The sequence below is a fragment of the Chaetodon auriga genome, chromosome 13 (genome assembly GCF_051107435.1).
Source record: "Chaetodon auriga isolate fChaAug3 chromosome 13, fChaAug3.hap1, whole genome shotgun sequence".
Classification (NCBI taxonomy): domain Eukaryota; kingdom Metazoa; phylum Chordata; class Actinopteri; order Chaetodontiformes; family Chaetodontidae; genus Chaetodon; species Chaetodon auriga.
In genome coordinates, this window is record NC_135086.1 from 6,073,635 (window position 1) to 6,095,011 (window position 21,377).

Consider the following 21,377-nt stretch of genomic DNA (forward strand, 5'->3'; position numbering starts at 1 on the left):
GCTAGCTTGACGGCAAAAGTTCGTTCCTCTCCCCTGTTAATGTCATATTAACATAATTTTCCACGCAAGCCAACATAAGAATCAACTAAGATAAATATTTTAGTGGATAATATGGCTTGAACATTTGAGTGCTGACTCTACAGACCGCAACAGCAACATGAATTATTAGCCGGAACTAAGACTGGAACGGTTCGCTACCAAAATCACCAGAAGCTAACGTTAGCTCAGCTAGCGTTAACAGCGATGATAGCGTGTTGATACCAGTTAATATTATCATAAAAAGTAGGTGAAATCGCGGCTACTGTCAATTTGTATGGATTAAGACAGTCCTCGATGTAGCAGTAAAGCAGTAAAGATGGATTATACGAGCTGGGTACTGTTAAAGTAATAACTGTTGATTTTCTGTTTTCCAGATACAATGGACCTTGGAAACCCAGGCAGTAGGTTGAAATTCCGTTTGTATTGTAAAGCGGCATATATGTATATTATCATAAGTCATTATTATATGGCTTCAGTGTATTTCACAGTACTGCTGTGTTTTCACTTTATTATGAGGCTCAGTAGATAAAAATCGGGCCACAAGTGCTAATTATTTTTATTGTGATTAATCCTTCAATTTTCGATTAATCGATAAGTTTGGTCTATGACATGCCAGAAAGGGCTGCTTTACTTTACAGGCTAATGTGAGGACAAAATATCAACATTTAAACAGCTGGAATCAGAGATTTGCTTCTTAAAGAGTAGTTGATATCTAATCTATTAATCATTGCAGGTTCATTGCAACAAAAAAAGAGGTTAAAATCAATAATATATCAAACCAGCCACTGACAGCTGACACCTGTAGTAGCCTATACAATTGGAAGTGTTATATGTGCACTCTGAATAATATTAGATTAGCACCAAAGATGAGCCAAATGAGTGTCATGCTTCTGTTAGACCTCTCACATTGTAACTACGTGCTGTGCTCTGTTTTTTCAGACACAATGGAGACGGTGGAACCTCATCGATGTGAAAAATGTGGACAGAGTTTCTCAGACAGTGCCTTGTTTGCCTCTCACCCCTGTTCAGATAAGGTCACCACTCCATTGAGTAAAAGGCAGTTGGGGAAATACAAGTGTTCTCAATGCAGTGAGGCCTTTTCCAAGCCAGGTGTCCTCAAACGCCACTTTAAAAGCATCCACGGTGGACCTGACCCTGAAGGCCCATTCCTCTGCACTGAGCAAGGCTGCCAGCTCAGCAGCACAGAGCGTCAGGAATATCAAACCCACCTGATGTCCACACATGGTCTCACTCTCATTCCTTGCACCTTCCAGTCCTGCAAAGTGTCCTTCCTCACACAGGGTGAGATGGAGAGACACCTGCAGGGCCACATGCCCTTTGGCTGTTTTCAGTGTCAGTTTGTCACTCAAAATGTAAAAGACTTGAGTGACCACCTGTTTGAATGCCACCGTCCGCCAAATTGCGCTCAAGGTAAACAGACACTGTCAGAAGTTAAACCTGTGCTCTGTTTTGAAAAAGAGCACGGGTATGGCCTGATTTTGTCGGCCATAACTCTATTGCTGTGTTGCTGATCATAAGTAGATTTTACATAATATTTGGACGTATCTGTTCATAGGAAATGAGACTGCAGCCACAGCTGTGCACACTAATGGAAGTCACCAGCCTCAGGTGTCCAGCAGGCCAAAAAGAAAACTGACATCCAATCCAGGTAATGCATCATCACTATCAGAAGACAGGAATGAGGAACAACCTGAGAGGCAGAGGAACAATATTAAAAGACTGAGAAAGGCAGTGGACAAACCTTCAGAAGTGGTCACAACACCGCCATCAAAAGGTATGTAAGCTGGACGAGTGTCTGCTGAGACATGACAAATGAGCCAGTACCCTGAAACTGAAGTAGCTAAATGGAATTCAGCCGTTATTAATCTTACAGCACCCAGAAACACCAGAGGAGAAAACAGCATAACAAGGACAAAATGTTTTGTGTCTGATGTGTCAATGGAAACTATGCTTACTTTTATCACAAGCTCTGTCCCTGATAACCAAAGTAAATTCCACATGTTTTGTCTGTCAGAGTACCTTGCAGAGGGATCAGAGCACATCTATCGCACCCACACCTGCCCCAAATGTCGGCGCTGCTTCAAGATGCGCTCCCACCTGCAGGAGCACCTCCATTTACATTTTCCTGACCCCCGTCTCCAGTGTCCCACCTGCAAGCGTTACTTCACCAGCAAGAGCAAGCTGCGCATACACAGACTGCGTGAGGCAGGTGAAAAGGTTCACCGTTGCCACTTGTGCGAGTATTCTGCCGTGGAGCGGAACGCAATCCGCCGCCACCTCGTCAGCGTGCATGCAGAAGAGGCAGAGGACGATGTAAATGGTCACAGCTATCCTTGCCCCACCTGCGGTCAAAGCTTTCGGCAGAGCAGGTCGCTTAAGGCCCACATGAAGACGCACAACATCCTGGCGGACAGTAAGCCACTGGTCTGCTTTCAAGACGGCTGTTCTTTCCAGAGTTCTTTGCGCAAAGAGCTTCTTAGACACACTGCTGAGGTGCATGGGGTCAAGGCTTTGGAATGTCGTCATCACGCCTGCGGTGCCGTCTTTCAAAGCGACATTGACATGGAGGCTCATTATCGGACACACCTCGCCTACCACTGCTCGCAGTGTGATTTCTCTTGCTCCAATAAGAGCATCTTCCTCCAGCACCAGCGACATGGACACCCCGGAACCGATGAGCTTCGCTGCGACTTTTGCTCCTTCGTCACATTTAACCCCGTGGAGTTTGAACTGCACATTGGACATTTGCACGCCAATGAGAAGATCCATCGCTGCTCTCAGTGCAGCTATGTGACCTCGCATAAACGCGGTCTGAAGCGACACATGCTGATGCACAGTGGTAAAGAGCGAATAGATGTTGGAATATTTTCTTCTCTGATCTTCAGTTTTTACATTTGTTGTTCATGTAGCTCCTGTAAGAGCTGCTACTTTTGGCACGATATCTCCTGATTTGTTCTTTTTTTCCGTAACAGGTGAGAAGCCCCACAAGTGCAGCCTGTGTGACTTCAGGTGCCGAGATGAGTCGTACCTCTCTAAACACATGCTCACCCACTCAGATGACAAGAACTTTATGTGCGCTGAATGTGGATATGTGACTAAATGGAAACACTATCTTAATGTCCATATGAGGAAACATGCTGGAGACCTCAGGTAGATACTTGTTTTTTATCTTGGTACTGTTACAGCACTGCTGGGTGAACAGAGTAATCAAAAAGTTGAGATGTGTTTGATGATGCTGTAAGTGTAAGAACTGATGGAGTGACATCTCTTTGACCCCCGTTTCTTTGGTTCCATCTGTGATGCCTCTAACATACTTTCTTTAAACTGTGCATTCATGCACAGGATAGCAGGCCTGCACATCTTGTGACCCTTTAAACTATGGCACACTTTCACAGTCACTTTTTTTTGTTTAATTTGTTTTAATCATTTAGATTGTATGAAAGAAAAATGTTATGCGGAAGTTATCTCTCTGCTCTCTATATGATATGGGGAAATGGGTACAGTACTGTATATACTGTTGTTGTGACTGAACTTCCTGTCTCGTCTCCTAGGTATCAGTGTGATCAGTGCCCCTACCGCTGTCACCGCATGGACCAGCTAAATAGCCACAAATTACGACATCAACCCAAGTCGCTCATGTGTGAGATCTGCGCTTACGCCTGCAAGCGCAAATATGAGCTTCGCAACCACATGTTGGCCAAACACTCTGGAGAGGACAAACAACCATCGGTCTATAAGTGCAAATACTGCACGTATGCTACCTGCTACAGACAAGCCCTAAAAAACCATGAGAACTGCAAACATACGAAGCTGAAAGAGTTTCGCTGTGCTCTCTGCTCCTATTCCTCCTTCAGTAGCATCAGCCTCTTCCTGCACAAGAGGAAGGCTCATGGGTACGTACCAGGTGACAAAGCATGGCTGGAGAACTACGCTGCAAAGGAGAAGGAGAGGAGCTCAACTGAGTTCTTGCAGGACTTTTACAATATGCCCTCAACAGCTCATGAGCAGTTTGAGCAGCCCACTGAAGGACCTCCACCAGCTCAAAGAGGACAATCTGATCTTCCTGACTCAGCAGATCACAGTGTCAGCAAAGAAACTGTCGCTGGTTCACAAACTGTTGAGTCTGTGGATGTTTTTGATGTTGTTTCTCAAGAGGTTGTTAAGGAAGGTGTTTCGGATAGTCCTCCATCTGTGAATAGTCCTGAGGAGTACTGTACCCTAGTTTTAACAACTCTACCAACCACTGAGTATCAGGAAGAAAACTGTGCGAATAAAACTCCAGGCTCACCCAATTTAAACTCTAATGGGTCTGACATGTTTCAAGAGAAAGTGGACTTCTCATCAGAGGAAGATGATGTCGCTATGGCAGATGTAGAGTGTGACCTAGAGGACAACTATGAGCCTCTGACTAATACATGTCAAGCAGTTGACCCTGGAGAGTGTCAGACTCAAACACCTGAGGGGGAAAATGATGGTGGAACAATCAGTTCCACTTCTCCATCTGAGCAAAATCAGCCATTAGAACCTGAGCTCCGTCTGAAAGCTATGAAGAAGCATGACAAGGACCAAGCAGAAGCCATGGTTTTGGAGGGACGGGTGCAGATGCTTGTGGTACCACATGAAGACATTTATCGCTGTGACAAGTGCTCTTACATAACCAGTAAGGAGACCGCGTTGAAGTACCACCACCAGGCTTTGTGCCATGGTCGGATAAAGGGACACAAGTGCCAGGCCTGCGGTGCACAGTTCAAACAGAAGCGAGGCCTCGATAGCCACCTTGCAAAGAAGTGCCCAGCACTGCCACGAAAAACGAGGATGTTTGTAGGCACTTCAAATCCATGTTTGTTCACGTCTACTGTAGGTCAAGAAGGATCCAAACAGCTGGATGAGGGAGCAAATTCTGATCAAACAGACCTTCAGTCTTCACAAAATAGGATTTGCACAGATACACATGATCAGGAAGCGGAAGTATATACTTCACATTCAACAAACTGTAAAGACTTTGCTCATGCTCTTGCATCCAGCCAATCAGAACAGCAGATACACAACATTCAGACAAAGAAGCTTTTGAAAGTTAAACTTGGAAAAAAACAATTATTTTCCAATAACAGACAAAGAAATGTTCCTCTGGAGTCCCTTTACACAAAAGAAGAAGGGAAATTCAAATGCAAGCTGTGCAGTTTTCTATCAGTCAGGCTCACCTCATTTGAGAGGCATCTCTCAAACTGCAGGACAAATTCAAGGAAAAGAGAGAATCAGATCATTTCAGAGGTGGATGATGAGAGTGGTGACGAGTCAGTCAAAGCACCAGAGGACTTGGTGGAAGAGCACAATGAAAGAACAAAAGAAGAAAGAAAGAAGAAAGTTTCTGACAGACATCAGACCTTCTCTTGTCCAAGCTGTGCATTTAAGTGCAATCAGAAAAGGGCATTAGACCGTCATGAAAAGAGAGGCTGCTTGAAGTCAGACGAAGTTCAATGCACCATGTGTTCATTCATAGCTAAATCTAAAATGTCTTTGACCCGTCACATCCTGTACGTCCATAACAAAAAAAAGTTTGGTGTCGATAAATCCAAACGTTTGCATTGCCAGCACTGTTCTTTCACCTGTAAACAAGAACGATGCATGGCCAAACATGTTGCGCTCAAGCACAAAGGTGCTCGACCTCACCATTGTCAGTATTGTCCTTTCAGCACCACGAGGCGCTATCGCTTGGAAGCGCACGAGTCTCTCCACACGGGAATCGGTCGACACAGCTGCGATATGTGCGAAAAGACCTTTGGGGCTCTGACCAAATTGCGTCAGCACAAGATGCGCATCCACGATAAACAGCCGACACAGTTCTGCTCACTCTGTGACTTCAGTGGCTACACGCTGGACGATATAAAACGGCACAATCTCAGGTGCCACACAGGAGAGTTACACCATGCTTGCACTCATTGTGATGCTCAGTTTAGTTCAGAAGTTGCACTAAGAAACCACTGTAAACGTGTGCACCAGCTCCAGGTCGGTTTCTCATGTAAGCAATGTGACTTCACATGCAGCAATGAGGTCACGCTGAGGAACCACCAAGAGAGCAAGCATCCTCAGGTAAAGTGCACCACCTGCCAGGAGTCTTTCGAGACAAAGGAGAGCCTTGCGATTCATCAGAGAATCCACCTGGCGCATCGGTGTCAGATGTGCCCCTTTGCTACCAAAACAAGGCAGCTGTTAGCTCAACACCTTCTGAACGAACATGAGGAGGGATCTCCAGAGGACAAGCCTCTCAAGTGCAGCACCTGTCAGTTTGCCTGTCGGCATCAGCTGGTGTTAGAGCAGCACCTGCGTTCTCACGGAGGCAAGCGGCTGTACAAATGCACGGACTGTGAGTATTCAACCCGGAACAAGCAGAAGATCACGTGGCACATTCGCATACACACTGGGGAGAAGCCTTACAGCTGCGAGCAGTGCAGTTACACCTGCACTGATCCGTCTAGGTTGAAGGTAAGCCCAAAGTTTCAGTGTAATCTAGCGTGTAATCTAAGAAGTGCATGTGGTTGGGCATTGGTAAGGGTTAGGATTACCCAGATCAGGTGGTGACAAGGTCCTTTGCCATGTTGTACCACATTGTTTGTACAGTCGGCCAGAACAGACAAACCAAACACTGGCTCTAGAGAGGATCTTTTGTGTTTTTAGCAGCCACTGTAAAGGGACGGTGAGGCGAGGGGTGTTCAGTTGGTTGCAGTTTGCAACCTCACTCCTAGATGGCACTAAATCCTACACCCTGGACCTTTTAAGTGCTGTGTTATAGGAAACATGATACAGATAGTTCTTTTTTTATTCTTTACAGGAATATAACTTCATATCTTGGCCACAGGACAGAGCTGTGTTGTTCCCTGTCTTTATGCCAAGCCAGGCTAACAACTAGTGCCTGCAGTAGAGAACATACATTAGATGGTATTTATCTTTTCATCTGACATTAGGCAAAAAAAAACCAATAAGTGTGTTTCCTAATCTATTTCTTCAGTTGGCAACAAGGAAAGCTTTTGGTTTTCTCAGAGACAACCTAAAAGATTCTCCTAGTTCAGTTTCAGAGTTTAAACTGCTTGTCACATCAGTAGAAAAGTGAAGAGTGACAAAGCTGAATAAATCTTACAAAAGGAAGAACCAATAATGTCACAATGAGAGTTATAGATCTGTCTTAGCACAATACCATTAGCATAATAATAAAGGAAAAAAATATATAATCCCTTTATTATAATATGAGATTGACTGTTTCTAAAAAAACAGAATATAATGAAAATGATAAATATTCTTTCTTTTTTCTGTGTCTTAAGCTTCACATGAGGGTTCACCAAGAGGAGAAGAAGTACCTTTGTCCACAGTGTGGCTACAAATGCAAGTGGGCGACTCAGCTGAAGTACCACATGACCAAGCACACAGGTATCAGCAGTACATGATGATTGTACTGTGGTACTTTCTCAGATTAGGGAACTACCTGAACAATGATTTTGTAGTATCATTTTCTAAATGTGATGCAGGATTTTAGTAATACATAATGTTTTTGTTTTTGTAAATGTAGCTTACAAGGGTACAAAATAATTTATTCGTCCTCTGCAGGAGACAAGCCGTATGCCTGTGACGACTGTGAGTACCGCACTAACAGAGCAGATGCTCTCCGTGCCCATCGAGACACACAGCACTGTGACGTGCGGCCTTACGTCTGTGAGAAATGCGGCAAAGCCTTCAAGACTAGTTTTATACTGAAGACCCACCAGCATCAGCACAGCGACGATCGGCCATATACGTGCGGTTTGTGTCACAAGGCCTTCCGGTGGCCGGCAGGTCTCAGACATCACTACCTCTCGCACACCAAGCAGCAGCCCTTCTGCTGTCGCCACTGCTCCTACAGAGCCAAACAGAAGTTCCAGGTGGTCAAGCATTTGCAGAGGCACCATCCAGAGGTGTCAGTAGAGCAGGGGGTGATGAGGGACTCGGAGGCGGTTAGCCTGACCCTGAAGGAGGCCTTACAGGGGACACTGGATGAGAGAGCGGCAGAAGTGGAAGAGGAGGGGATAGCCGACGAGGAAGTAGTTGAAGAGGTTGTTCAAGGAGAGGAAGACAGCGAGACAAAACACTGAAGAAAGGGCACAGAAGATGCAGTGGTCAGTTCAGATTGTAGGTGGCCGTCAATGAGAAAAGGAAGTTAACACATCTGTTGATATATATAAAACCCTGATTCCCAAAAAGTTTGGACAGTGTGTAAAACAAATACAACAGGATGTGATCACTCACCAATCATTTTTGACATATGCTCAATTAAACAGCACGAAGGCAGTATGTTTAATTTTTGACCTCATCAGCTTCATTGATTTTTGTAATGCTGCTTATTCTGAATCGGATTCCAGCAACACGTTTCAAAACAAGTTAGGAGCAACAAAAGTATCATGATTGGCTGTGAAAGGGACATCCTGGAAAGGCTCAGTCGTTCACGAGCGAGGATGGAGCAAGTCACCACTTTGTGAACACATGATTGGATGATGGAAATTACTTTGTGGGCTCAGGAACACTTTGTCAGAGCAGAGCTGGTATACAGACTACTGCATTCGGATTTATTCACGTTTTCACAGCGTTTCTGGAATCGGGGTTGTGTTTGACCACTTGATTTTATTGGCCTGTAAAATGCATCATCAGTGCACTTTGTTAAGTGACAGAATGTGGATTGAAAAGAAGGTGTGTTCTGTGTTTGTGCTTTATTTTAAGTCCTTTGATATTTGCTTGTGATGAAGAACTGTAGTATATCCACTGAATAAATGAATGTGAACAACGAATGAGTCCAAACTATTTGAATTTTCCTCCATGGTGCTGAACCGTTCAGAAAATGTACTGCATATATTTACAGGCCTGTACTGTATACACACATTTACATTATACACAACACAACCTTGTGGAATTTGTGCACTAGTAAATAGAAATAACTCAAACAAGAACATAATTGTCAATGCAAAGCTATGAGTACTTTATAATACGTAGTAGTTTTATTATAATACTGGTATTAGGCATTTTTTCCTGTATTATAATGTTTTACATCTGTCGCCATACACCTTCACTTATTTCCTGGAGTACTGTTACTTCCAAATATACAGTATAGCACATTTAAGGCAAACAGCGGTACATTTAGACATGCAGCAGTCCTTCATGTTCCTTCATTCATAGACAATGAACATTAAAAAGCTTGTGGGCAATGTTTCCTTTAAAAGTTGAACTGAGAATCGCACACGTTTGACTGAGAATATAAATAAATACAGGCAGACGTTCCTTTAAATGTGGACATGTACAGTCCCTGTTGTCTAATTTCTTGGTGAATTTGGTGAAGGAGATGCATCAAACCCTCGTCAGTCACTGCCAATAATGATTTAGTATAACGGATTCTATTGGAATAGTCTCTGTTGGAGAAATCCAGCGTCTTTCTTTGAGTGAATAATGCTGAAAGTCAGATGACCGAGTCTGATTTCTGACCTGTTACCATCTGATTGCTATTTGCAGGAAGTGGGGAAAGTTCAGTATGAGACATTTTCCGGTACCCTACCGATGCTCAACGTCAGCCTGGCAAATGCTCAGTATGAGATAAAAGCGTCAGTGCATGGCGTTCTCATCCTTCATCAGGGGCGTGACCACCTCTGGCCTCATGTCCTCAGCTTTGACGTCTTCATGTGAGCTCTGAGATGCTGATGTTGACAAAGAGCGAGGAGGGAGGGATAGCTGTTCCATCTTTCGAGAGCAGATGTATGTGACGATATCCTGGCAAGAGAAAGCAGCTGAGAGTTTACTGAGTGAATGCAAGTTCTCCTGCATCACAGGATTTTATCAACATCGGCCTTTAATACACAGTGCAGTGAGCTGTAACCCCTGTGCTTTCAGTGCCACGCTTTGCTCACCTGGTTGGATGCACGTAAACGGAAGAGTGAACTGCCCGATGAAGTCGTTCCTGGACGCCTTATCATAGTCCTCCACCACAAAGCGAACCAGGGCCAGCTCAGGGGTGTGGATGACAAAATTTAACGTTTCACTCCACACTGGGTTAAAACCTGCAGGTGGGGGGCAGCAGAGGAGGGAGTGGGACTTCTTTTCCAATGAGCTCATTATCTTCACTCTTTTCTTCAACATCTTGACCCTCACATCATCAGAACCACGTATGGAAATGAATGCATGCATTATCTGCATATAAAAACCGTTTCTCACCGTTGTTGTTAATGTGACTGGTCTCTTCCTTGGTCTGGTCCTGTGGCGTTCCATAGATCTCTACTCTGACCAAGGGGTCTACAATGGAGCCCTCTTTCTGATTCACCTTTGGTAGCTGTTGCCCACTGATCACCTGAGACACACGCAAACACATTTACCTGTTAGATACAGAAACTACTTGCACAGAGGAACACATTATAATTTATCTCTTATTAAAATCAGTTTACAGAGTTACACACACTGGCAGTAGTAGCTGCGCATTGCAATGATAAACTGACTGGACTCTGATGGAGTTTAAAACCTGTATGGATAAGCGGAGGGGTTTGCAGCCTTGGCGCCCCTCTGGTTTCTCTGGGCTGAACTGAGTGCTGGCATCTCTCATGAAGTCAGGCTTGAGGACGTAGCCGCAGCAGCCGTTCTGCCTGAACAGCCCGTCGTTCAGATCCATTTCCAGACCAGCTGTCTGGAAGTTCAAAGCCACTTTGGGAAAGAAGAAGAAAGGAAATAATGCAATTAAGTGTGATTTTTTTTTTACTGTGGCTGGCTGCATCACATGATTTCCCAGACTCAGAGTCATCCATCAGAAGTTTTTCATTGGCGTCAGTTTAAGCCAACGTGACAGGAAGCATCTGTCCTGTCGAACCCCTTCAGCATCTGACCCTGATCTCTAACATTGGTACTGAGGCCATGCACAAAGAGAAGTACTACTCAGTAACAGAAGAGACGGTATGTTTATGAGCAAAAAGCAGTGTCTGAAATACAACATGTGGGTGTTTGAGCCCCATTCAAGTCAAAAGGAGTCAAGGTGAAGTGTTGGAGTGGCTATGGATGGAAAACTTTGGTTCATCCAGCGAAAGCGACCCTCCCCTCACCTATCTGGCAGCCCACGTTCCACATGTCCTGAGGGTTATAGTTGGAGGAGTCTGTCCTGAGGCCACCGGGATAGATCCTGCTCAGCTGCTTGGTGTTGTATTGCATAAAATCCATCCCTGAAGAGATGAAAGCATGTATCTCTATAGCATGAACACAGATAAATCTACCCATTTCTCTATTTACAGTAGAGATACAGTTACACTACAATCATATAAAAAATCTATGTTGATACATGTATAACATAATCATAAAACAGGCATATTATTTTATATGACATCCACCTATTATTCAATATTTCGCCACTCTTTTCCAAAACACGCCTCGTATTCATGGTACCTGCTTCCTTAGCCAGCCTCTTAGCCTTGGATTCAGAAAAGGAGGACATCTCATAGCATTTGGCGTGTGAGCGAGCATGCTCAAAGCCGTGGAAGTGCACACTCTTGCAGTAGACCACCAAGTCTGAGAGCTCCCTGGACAGTTTGGACTTGGACTTCTGCAAGAAGGAAGAATAAAATAAAACTAATTAGTGTCAAAATTGTTAGAAATGTCGGAACTATAAAATGATAATTTGGTCACAACTGAACAAAATTGTAACCAATTACATAAAGATGGAAACTGTATTAATAACTCAAAATTTCTCCTACATTTACATAAAACAGCCTATAACTTGACCACCAGAAGCAAAGTCGTGATTCTGAAATGATCCAGTAATTCATTCGATATTCGTATGAAAAAGTCTAATCTTCAGAGTATAACATCGCTCAATCAGTGCTTCAAAGCAGCTACGAAATCTGGGATGATTATGAGATGATTAGAACTCCCTCTCTCTGCCTCATCAACTCTAACTGAATTATTAAACCCACAAACGCTTCCAGTTAACTGCCCAGCAGGGAAATGCTGCTGCTGCACCTGGCAGCTCACCACTTAAGCACTGCCTTGAAAACATGTTCTTGGTTAATTTCTGCGGTTGAACATGAAACGTTGAGCTACATCTCTTCAAACAGCTTTCCCACGGCTGAGCAAATGCACGCTGGATGTTGTTTCCTCCATCGCTTCACGATCTTTCTTCTTTTAAATATCCCTGTTTCCTGTTTCTTTTCACCATCTCTCCTCTTTCACCCCGGCCTCGCCTCACTGTCTCTTACGTCCCAGCCCAGTTTCCTGTCTCTCTTCATTATCAACCTCCTTTCTCTCCTGCCTTGATTCACTATCGCTTATCTGTCTTCTGTCTTTCTTCACTCCCACTATGAAGAAAATGCATATACTTAAGAAGCAGCAAAGTTTCTCTTGCATAAAGAATCATAAAGTTCATCTACCTTTGCACTGTGGTTCAAACACTCAGCCGGCGGATCTTCTGCGCTCTCAGCATCACCATTAGCCCCCTCGTCCTCATCGCTGACTTCATCTGTCAGGGTTTCTTCGAGACACTCTTCCAGACCGCCAATCTTCTTCGCTTTCAGCAAGACTTTCCCCTTCAGCTCCTGTCATGACCACCAGCACAGACACACAGTGGTGTGAGCAGTTTGTCTACGCACTGTACGTCATCTCCTCCACTTCATCTGGAGTGTTTTTCTGTTCATTTGAAAGCACAAATGAGTAGATTTGAGTCGAATTTCATTTAGTCACATGAAGAAATCCATTCATCCTTTCTGAAACTGCTGCATGCGGATTGGATTGCAGGATAGACCAACATGAGATGCTCAGATGTCACAGCTTGTGAGTGCTCGTGAAGGCGCTCCATCATCCTGCACTTTGCTGTCTTCTAAATAAATGCAGCAAAGTACCACTATTTAATTGGCACAAGCCACAGTGGAATTCCTCATAGCATTTACATGCCCTCACTTCACGTTACCATTGATTGTCCTAAGTGCTGTAATGGAAAAGAGTTTGGAAGTTGTACTGTTGCTTTTCAGATCAGTGGAAAATGGATGGCAAGGCGCACACGGACCATCAATCTTTAAAATGCCTCTGAATTGTCAATGATACCTAACTTTCCCCTGATTGCACACAGTTTTGTTCTGAAAATATTTAATTCCTGAAACTTAATCACAAACAGAAAGCATAACATTTACTGAAGCTTCACATCTGAAAGGTCCTGACATTAATAATGACTAAATAACCATGAACCATTTCACTGTTAGCTTAAAAATCACAAAGACTGAAGTTTTTACTTTGCAAACTGAAAAAAGGCACATGAAACAACACAGCCATGTTGCATGTCCCGCTCTGTGCAGCTGTACTAAAGCACGGTGCACTGAGCTAAATGCTAATGTCAGTATGCTACCATGCTCACAATGGACTGACCAACAATGGACCCACACTGCCATAGAGTGAGGTTGTACATAGTGTATGTCCTCTGAATCTGGCATGATGCCTCTTCCTATGACGCGCACATTAAAATAACAAAAGCCAAAGAGAGTCTCACATGTGGAGAAGGAAGCTGTTGAGGGATCGACCCATCCAGCAGGGTGGTCAGTAATGTGCCACCTAAGATTTGAGTAAGGAGCCGGGCCATGACTGTCTGCTGCTCCACGCCACAGTGATTCTCAAGGGACAGGATGACCGGGAAGTCCGATACCTATCAAACAGGAAGGAGACGACACAATGAACAAATGGCTTCTAAAGCTTATCTAGATAGCTTGAAGTATTTTAACAGTGTTGTTCTGAGTTTCCATTAAGTAAAATTTTCCATAATCCTCCAAAACAGTTTCTTCATTATATCGTCCTGAAGTTGAGTAGGAAAGTTTGAGTGGGATAAAACAGAGAAGTTGAGACACGTGAGAAGTTCCTGGTTGTTTTCCATTTAGGTCAGTCAGCAGAGGCACTTTTGATTCCAGGGGCAGGGAAGGTTACCAACTGCTCCACACTTTTCAGGCACTTTCAGTGGTGTGTAGCCATGCAGATGGCTTTTGGTTCAGCTTTTTCCAGTTAAGGTGCCTTCGTTATTTACAGAACACCCTGTCGCTGGTTTTAATACCAACTTCAAGACATGTGCAGTCACTGTTTCTGCAAAAAAAAAACTGCAGCTTTTGAATTTAATATGAAAGCCTGGACAGACTGCATGACTCGATCACTCAGGGAAGTCATCAAATGTGTGTTCTCTGTCATTTGAGTGAACCAACCCTTCATCAGCAAATAGCGCTGCTCACCCTGAAGGCGTATTCTTTCACCGTTGAAATGACGTCTCTGAAAAGAATCTTGGAGGTCAAAGTGTGACCATGATACACAATGGGTTCACCATCGCCGCCGTCCCAGCAGTCCACCTCTACACAGCGGCAGCCTCTCTTCAGGGCCCTACACACACACACGCACACACACACACACACACACACACACACACAAATGCAAGTAATCACCACTGATTTATTTCAGTTGACAGTGTAAGTCACATGCCTTCGATTTTTCCTATCCAGACGTAAACAAGCTTTTCTGAATTATTGGAAACCCTCTGTGTCTGGCTTTATTGTGACTGTCTAATCTCTGGTTGAATTAAAACAAGTACTAAGAATGAACTGTGTTGCATGTGGTGTTCAGCAGCCCTCACTGGATGTACGCCTCCAGGCTGCTGTGTCCTCGGAGCTGGTCCTCCAGCAGGTAGGTGTTGTGTGAGGAGGAGATGAAGTAGTGGCTAAGCGGCTGGCTCATGTCCTGGTAAAGCACCCGGTGCTCAGGTTTAAATATGGAGCCCTCCTGGGAGCAGAGGTACATCTGGAAGCCATCGAACGACATGGCGCCTTGCTTCTTGGCTGTACAGAAGGTATGACACAGACGGTGTTGGTGTTGATGTGCTGGAGTTTAATAAATATCAGTAGACTGGAGAGGAAAGCAAACCATAAAAGCTTCTCACACACACATCACATTAAGCATCTCAGATACAAAAGGTCCAGCTACCTACCCGCACATAATGCTAATAAGATCCTTTTCGATTGCATAGATGTACAGAGCACACTGATGTATGAGGAAGGTGTAAATCATAAAAGGCAATAAAATAAAGTGCTACCACTCTCTGAGATACTGAGAGAATTTTAGACATTTATCCACTATAAATATTTAATATTAGAACAGCTTATGCACTTTTCTATCATTACATCAATCACACAGGGCTGTATTTTAGAGCAGTTGTCTATTTGGGTGATTCCTCTTTTGGTCCAGTCTGTGTGGTAATACAAGACGGTGCAGTCACAGCCGTCTTTACCTGATTCAGACGGTTCGTAGCGGTCAATCAGCTGCAGGGCATGCTGGGCACTCTGCTCCCCTTCCTGCTGCTCAATCCTCAGGAAGTTCTCCAGCTCCTCCAACATCAGCTTCTCTCCATCTGCGGAGTAGTCCTGGAACACCTTCCACACTTCATCCCTCTGAGTCAGCATCTTATAGAAGTGGACGAACTGCTCGATTTCCAAAGAGCCGCTCTCTGATTTGTCAGCCATCTGTGGAATTAAAGGAAGAACTTTATTTCTGTTTTATTGCGTGGTTTGCACTCCTTAAAACAGGCGTTTCATCTAAATGAACATGTTCTCCACTAAGAAGCAACAGCATCCACTCACCGTGAAGAGGTGCAGAGCATGTTCCTCGTTCATGTCTACGTTCATCATCTTCAGCAGTTTCCGCACCTCTTTGAAATTCATCTTCCCGTCCTTGTTTTTGTCAGCTTTCTGGAACCAGTCCCAGACCCACCTGAGAGGATGCTGAGGGAAACGCCAGCTCAGAGCTGCTCAAATGTAAAGTGCTTCATTTTCTCAGGAGGAGCTTCCAAATTGTTCTCACAGTCAGCTGGAGAGCTCTATTAGAATAATGCAGCTGAGATGATCTCATGGGCAGAGCTTCAATACTTGACTCATTACTAAATGAATTATTTCATTATCTTGTTGTCTGTTGTTTTAGTTACATGTCAATCCATTTGTTTGCCCCTACAACAGCTCTAACTCTAAAAAAGATTTTTAAAATAAACCTCTGATCTGTTACCCAAGACCACTCGGAGTCTTGATGAGAGACTAAAGGGGATGAGCCAACTTTGATCAAGCTCCTATCACTGTGACCTAGGACCGTATAAGGATACTGGTCCAGCCTCTCCTTCTCGTCCATCGTTTGAGTCTTGTGAATCAGCTTGCGCACTCCCTGGATCCAGGCCTGGGCCTCCTCTGGCGAATCGGCCACGAGGTCCAGGTTGCCCTGACGGCCGTGAAACACCAGGGTGAAGCAGAGCTCTGCGGGGAACTCCTCAGCGATGCTCAGCAGGACCTCCGACTGGTGGCCCTCCCGCACGGCCTCCACGTCGGTAATCGAGACTGAGACAAAACGTTAAACAGCTAAATGTAATTTGTATACTTGAGTAATGAGTGAGCTTTAAAGTGCCAGTAGGCAGATTTTGTTTGGACAGAGTCAGGCAAGCAGCTTCCACCTGTTCTCAGTCTTTATGCTAAGCTAAGCTAACCCACTGCTAGCTGTAGCTTCATATATACCATACAGAGTTGAAAGTGCTGTTGATTATTGAGTGTATTTCCCAAAAATTTGAACTATTCCATTAGGTACCACTAATCAAATGATTGTGTGAAGTCTTAGACTGCATTTTTGACATGAATTAACCACAAATTTTCAAGGTAAGTGAACCCAGTATACAGTGTAATGCGGGCTATCTATTCAGGGATTGGCTGGGGATATCGTATGATTAAATGTCTGTACAATTATGTATGCACACAGTACTCACAAGTGGAGTGGCCTCTCCCCGCCCATCTGGACTTGTACCAGATCGTCAGGCCGTCCTCCAGGAGCCGGAAATGCCGCTGCTTCTTCCACGAACGGGACTTCACTTTTCTCAGAGTCGACCCTGCCATCATCACCTTGACATGGGGATCATCCTGGATACCTGCGCAGAGCCATGTAAAAAATCAAAGTCAGAGATTCTCCTTTCGCTGATTCACCGTGATTATAAACCTTCAAACAAACTGCAAAACCCTCTTCGCTCTGAGCAAATAACATTTACTCACGTATCCCTTCAGGATCCATCGCTATCCTTGGATCATGCCAGTGGGAATGTGCTCCTAAAAAGAAGCAGATGTCAGTGAATTGTTCCAGGTGCTTCTCCCCGTTTCCAAACAAAACACGTTTTATAAAAGCTCTACGTGCACTCAGCTGACACATAGATACAAATAATTACAGCATAATATTAATCTTTAATTGTCCACAGAAAGTTTCAGCAACACCCTGATTCAAACTGATTGAGTTACATAAACAGTTTTCTCTCGCTGGATATGACGCAGGTTCATTGCTGTTTCAGTATCTTATTGTAAGGAAACTAGACAGGAGGTGTGAAGGAAGGACATCACTCTGTCCATACACGATGACTGTGCTGATCCAGGGATGTGGAGCGTGTCCGTCCATCATCTTGAATGTGGGCTGGTCCTCACTGCTAACTGGAAGATCTGGCCTCACACTCCTGTGATGGCAAGTCCCTGCTCTGCTGAAGTATCCCTGACCAACATACTGAGTCCTACCAGCTCCAGGTCGGCTGAACCCGACCTCTGTGACATGAACCTGGGCCAAACACAACACGCAGCTCCCTTAAAAGATCACAGCAGTCGAGGGAAAAGGGGATATTGACACAATCTGCAAGGATGTGGTGGACTACAGACACTCGACTAATGTATTTTCAGAACAAGTCAGCATCTAAATCTTAATCCACTCGCACCATCAATATTTACTCGTTCATTATCTGCAAGCAGGCTGAAAGGCTTGTGCATGGCAGCTCCCGCAGCCTGTTTGCTGACTAAGAAAAATCTTACAGTCTCAGCAGTCTGCACTCGCCTCCACCCAATCAAATAGAAACCAAGAGTCGACATAAAGATTGATGCTTTTTTAATCTCGTTTATCTAACATGCCACCAATAAAAGGGAGCTTTCATGCATCACGTGCGACATTAGTTTTAGGCATGCTGGCGGCCCAGTCGGTCAGTCGGTCAGTCAGTCAGTCAGTCAGTCCACCGCTTTGGTCCACGCTCAGATATTTCTACTGCTGGGTGGATTAGCATGAAATTTGATGCAGATGTTCATGGCTGCCTCAGGATGACCATCATGTGATCAAAACTTCCAATCGTCCAGTACTTTGGTTTAATACCTGCAAAACTTATGACATTCCCATCAGATTCAGCTCTGCTTTGGGTTTGGTGCTAATTAGCAAAGGTTAGCATGATGACACACTTAACTAAGATGGTGAACGTGATGAACATGATAACATGAGCTTTGTTATTGTGAGCATGCATTTAGGTCAGAGCACCACTGTGCAGCTTCACAGAGCGGTGCTTTATGAAACACGTCAGGTCATCTTTTTCAATTGCCCAAAATCATAAGTTTGCATGTGTTTTGTAATCTGTACAACCCATTTTATCTTTAACATCCTCATAATGTGTCTAATTGAAAACAGATACACTCAAACAGAAGACAAACGCACTGCAGACTTTCTTCTTATCAGTGAAAGCCGATAAACTCCTGCTATCTCTGCTGTTCGCTGATAAATGTGGATCAAACGCTTCCGGAAAGGGAAGGTTTTCTGAAGTCTGTGTGTTTGTATTCCTGTCTGACAACTATCCTTTCCTTTCATTGTCTCCTGAAACAACAAGATTGAATCTTGAGTTCAACGTGTTTCACAACCCCTTGGTCCCTTCCCTGCCGGCAAGTTTATGAGAAAATTAGAGTTCTCACCACAGTATGACTGCAATGATACAAGGAATGCATTCACAGTTGCTTCACAATTTAATATCACACCCCCACTGAAAAAACAGACTGACCATGAATGCAAGGCTTATTCTCCACAGCTATTTGCTCCATCAACTCGTGCGCTTTTAAATTTTGTGCTTTCACCGCAGAGCCACGTCAAAGGCTTTTTTTTAATTTTCCATCCAAGTTCCTCAGTTTGTGCTGTTGAAAGTTTAACACACCCTCCTTCGTGCCTCACGTCCAGACACATCCAGAGCTGCAATTAGGTCACATTTTGCTGTTTTATTTTTGGGACCATGCTTAACTGTTTTGGATAGGCGCTCTGCTCAGGCCAGATGAGTCACACAAGGCCACTTCTTCAGAGAGATCACTGACCACACACAGACACACAAACACATCAAGACATGACTAATGAGGATGTATGACAGGATGGAAATAGGGAATAAAGAACTCAGTCATGAAAACCAACGACTTCATACTTTCATCTTATGTGCTACTAGTTTAGCTTAAATCCCCTTTAACCACAATAGGAACGTTCCACTTCCCCTGCACGGTGCAATCTGTCCTGATATTTATACCTACGGCTGCCTTTGTTTCTGCACACAATCATGCAAAGAATTTCACAAACAAGTGAACAGGCTCTGCCCATCCAGTAAAATCCATATATAACTCCATGAGGGAGGTTTGTGCTCGGTAAATTAGAACCAGAGATAGTAACATGAGACATAAAAGCTTCACTTCAGCAAAGTCTGTGTGCAACTGTAGCCAAAGAAAAACGCAGACTAACTACAATTAGCATTTTTCCTTGATAGGAAAAAAGAGTTATACTCACCAAAAGTACAGATCCCACCAGGGATGTTAGAGGTGGGTACTTCTCAGGAGACAACTCTCCCGGGGAGGGCCTCAGATACGGAGAGGTAGGACCCTGGATGGCCGGCCTGAGAGACGGTTCAGAGAGGTGTTAAAAGCCACACTGGCCCTGAACACTGAGATCAAGACTCAAGGAGAGTCCAGGGACTGTTAGCTGAGCTCAGGACTGTAAAAAACTGGGAGTATCTGCAGGGAAATCTGGCTCGACCTCCTCTTCCCTCCCCTCTCCCCACTCAGAGAAACCTGATTCCCTAGTCACTGCTGCCACACGGTGGTATGCTCCGCTCCCACCCATCCTCATCCTCCTCCTCCTTTACACCCCCTCCCCACCAGCCTTCCTTCCTTTCCTGCCACTCCCTCACTCCGCCAGCCACAGACGCCTCGTTGCATGTGGTGGAAGGTCAGTCCCCTCAGCCTGCTTCGCTCTGTCTGTCTTTCTCCATCATCCTCTGGGTGATTTCTCTGCAGAGCGGCACTCTTGTTTCCGTATCAGCACTGATAATGGGGAGCACAATTCTGGGAAAAGGTCTCCTCTGTTCTGGAAAGAAGCCAACTCATAAAACAATGAAAAGTGCGTATTGTGCATGAAAAAAAAACAAATCTCTGCAGAATTAATCACAAGTCAGCAAAGCACTTTTTGATAATTCTACTTCTTTTACTTGATAAAACTCTAAATGTGGTATCTGATAAGAGGATTGCAGTCATCTGAGTAAAGACTGCTGAAGGACTAGACTGTAGAGTTTGGCAGCGTGCCACATGCTGCAGAGCTGAGCCTTGATTGGCAGACAATACTTTAGATTCAGTTTCTATTACAATGCCAACTTTAATTTACATCTCTCCGCTGTCCAACACACATGTAAAAATGTAGTGATTATACTTCAAACCTGTTTTAACATGTAAACAAATCATGGGTGAATATCAGTGGCCTGCGGCGTGGATGAAAACATCACTCTGATGTGCTCTTCCATTTGAAAGGTTCCCTGGACCTGTAATGATTCGAGCTCCTGTATCTCATTCCTCCTAAAAGGTAAACAGACAAAAACACACAATGCATACTCTGGAACATCTCCCATGGGGATCAGATTTGCTCACAAATGGAGGGCCTGAGCGTAGGTGTTTCCGCGATGCATGACGTCCATCTCGGCCGCTGCGAGGATAATGGAACTGATGTGGGCAACAGTCTGTTAATGTTCCGGTAAAAGGAAGTGAGTGCTCATCAGTGCAGTCTGTGCTACTGTTAGATGGAGTGCTCAGTGAGTACAGGTGAGCCACTTTCTCATCTGACTGCCAAAGATTAACCCAATTTAAAAATAATGTAAGAACTGACTGAAATTTAAAGCAAAGATGATGACGCCTCATCATAACACTGATGAGCTGCTGCATCTGATAAACCCAGACTCAAATATAGACTTGAAAACATCAGTTGGCAGAAATTAATTGGCAACAGTTTGGATTAATCATTTTAGTCAGTTTTTCAACAAAGATTTCCTGATCTCAGCTTTGGGTTTGAAGATTTGCAGCTTTTTGTATCATTTTAAATTGAAAATGTTTTGCTGGACTGTTTGTTAGAGGTGCCTCTTTATTCAAATGACTATTTTCTATTGCCATGTACACACATATTGTAGTATATATAGTTTATATACT

General features: G+C 44.2%; 2 protein-coding genes across 3 annotated transcripts; one reads left to right on the forward strand and one right to left on the reverse strand.

Annotated features, from left to right (window-relative positions):
- Nucleotides 1-11: 11 nt before the first annotated feature.
- Nucleotides 12-9,367, forward strand: znf142 (zinc finger protein 142). 2 transcript variants are annotated; one of them, XM_076747215.1, is made up of 9 exons: nucleotides 12-282; nucleotides 414-440; nucleotides 979-1,470; nucleotides 1,616-1,834; nucleotides 2,075-2,899; nucleotides 3,033-3,210; nucleotides 3,612-6,543; nucleotides 7,377-7,482; nucleotides 7,660-9,367. In XM_076747215.1, the coding sequence occupies exons 2-9, from the start codon at nucleotides 419-421 to the stop codon at nucleotides 8,178-8,180; spliced, it is 5,295 nt and encodes a 1,764-aa protein (XP_076603330.1). In that variant the 5' UTR covers nucleotides 12-282; nucleotides 414-418; the 3' UTR covers nucleotides 8,181-9,367. The 2 variants fall into 2 exon arrangements, with proteins under 2 accessions (XP_076603330.1, XP_076603331.1); XM_076747216.1 differs by having other exon boundaries at nucleotides 260-440.
- plcd4b (phospholipase C, delta 4b) lies at nucleotides 9,051-19,938 on the reverse strand. Its single transcript, XM_076747217.1, has 16 exons — nucleotides 19,696-19,938; nucleotides 17,139-17,192; nucleotides 16,859-17,017; nucleotides 16,211-16,439; nucleotides 15,699-15,828; nucleotides 15,350-15,581; nucleotides 14,699-14,900; nucleotides 14,304-14,448; nucleotides 13,580-13,732; nucleotides 12,471-12,635; nucleotides 11,491-11,647; nucleotides 11,154-11,270; nucleotides 10,583-10,761; nucleotides 10,282-10,414; nucleotides 9,978-10,127; nucleotides 9,051-9,840 (listed from the first exon to the last, which is right to left on the reverse strand). The coding sequence occupies exons 2-16, from the start codon at nucleotides 17,155-17,157 to the stop codon at nucleotides 9,749-9,751; spliced, it is 2,262 nt and encodes a 753-aa protein (XP_076603332.1). The 5' UTR covers nucleotides 17,158-17,192; nucleotides 19,696-19,938; the 3' UTR covers nucleotides 9,051-9,748.
- Between the last annotated feature and the right edge of the window lie 1,439 nt (nucleotides 19,939-21,377).

Bases quoted from the DNA above. Each gene is read 5' to 3' on its own strand.
- znf142 (XM_076747215.1), top strand. From the start codon at position 419: ATGGACCTTGGAAACCCAGGCA. The intron at 441-978 runs GTAGGTTGAAAT...CTGTTTTTTCAG, and splicing joins GGACCTTGGAAACCCAGGCA to ACACAATGGAGACGGTGGAA. The intron at 1,471-1,615 runs GTAAACAGACAC...ATCTGTTCATAG, and splicing joins TCCGCCAAATTGCGCTCAAG to GAAATGAGACTGCAGCCACA.
- plcd4b (XM_076747217.1), bottom strand. The intron at 11,271-11,490 runs GTACCATGAATA...TCATCTCTTCAG, and splicing joins GAGGCTGGCTAAGGAAGCAG to GGATGGATTTTATGCAATAC. The intron at 9,841-9,977 runs GTGAGCAAAGCG...TTCTCTTGCCAG, and splicing joins GTTTACGTGCATCCAACCAG to GATATCGTCACATACATCTG.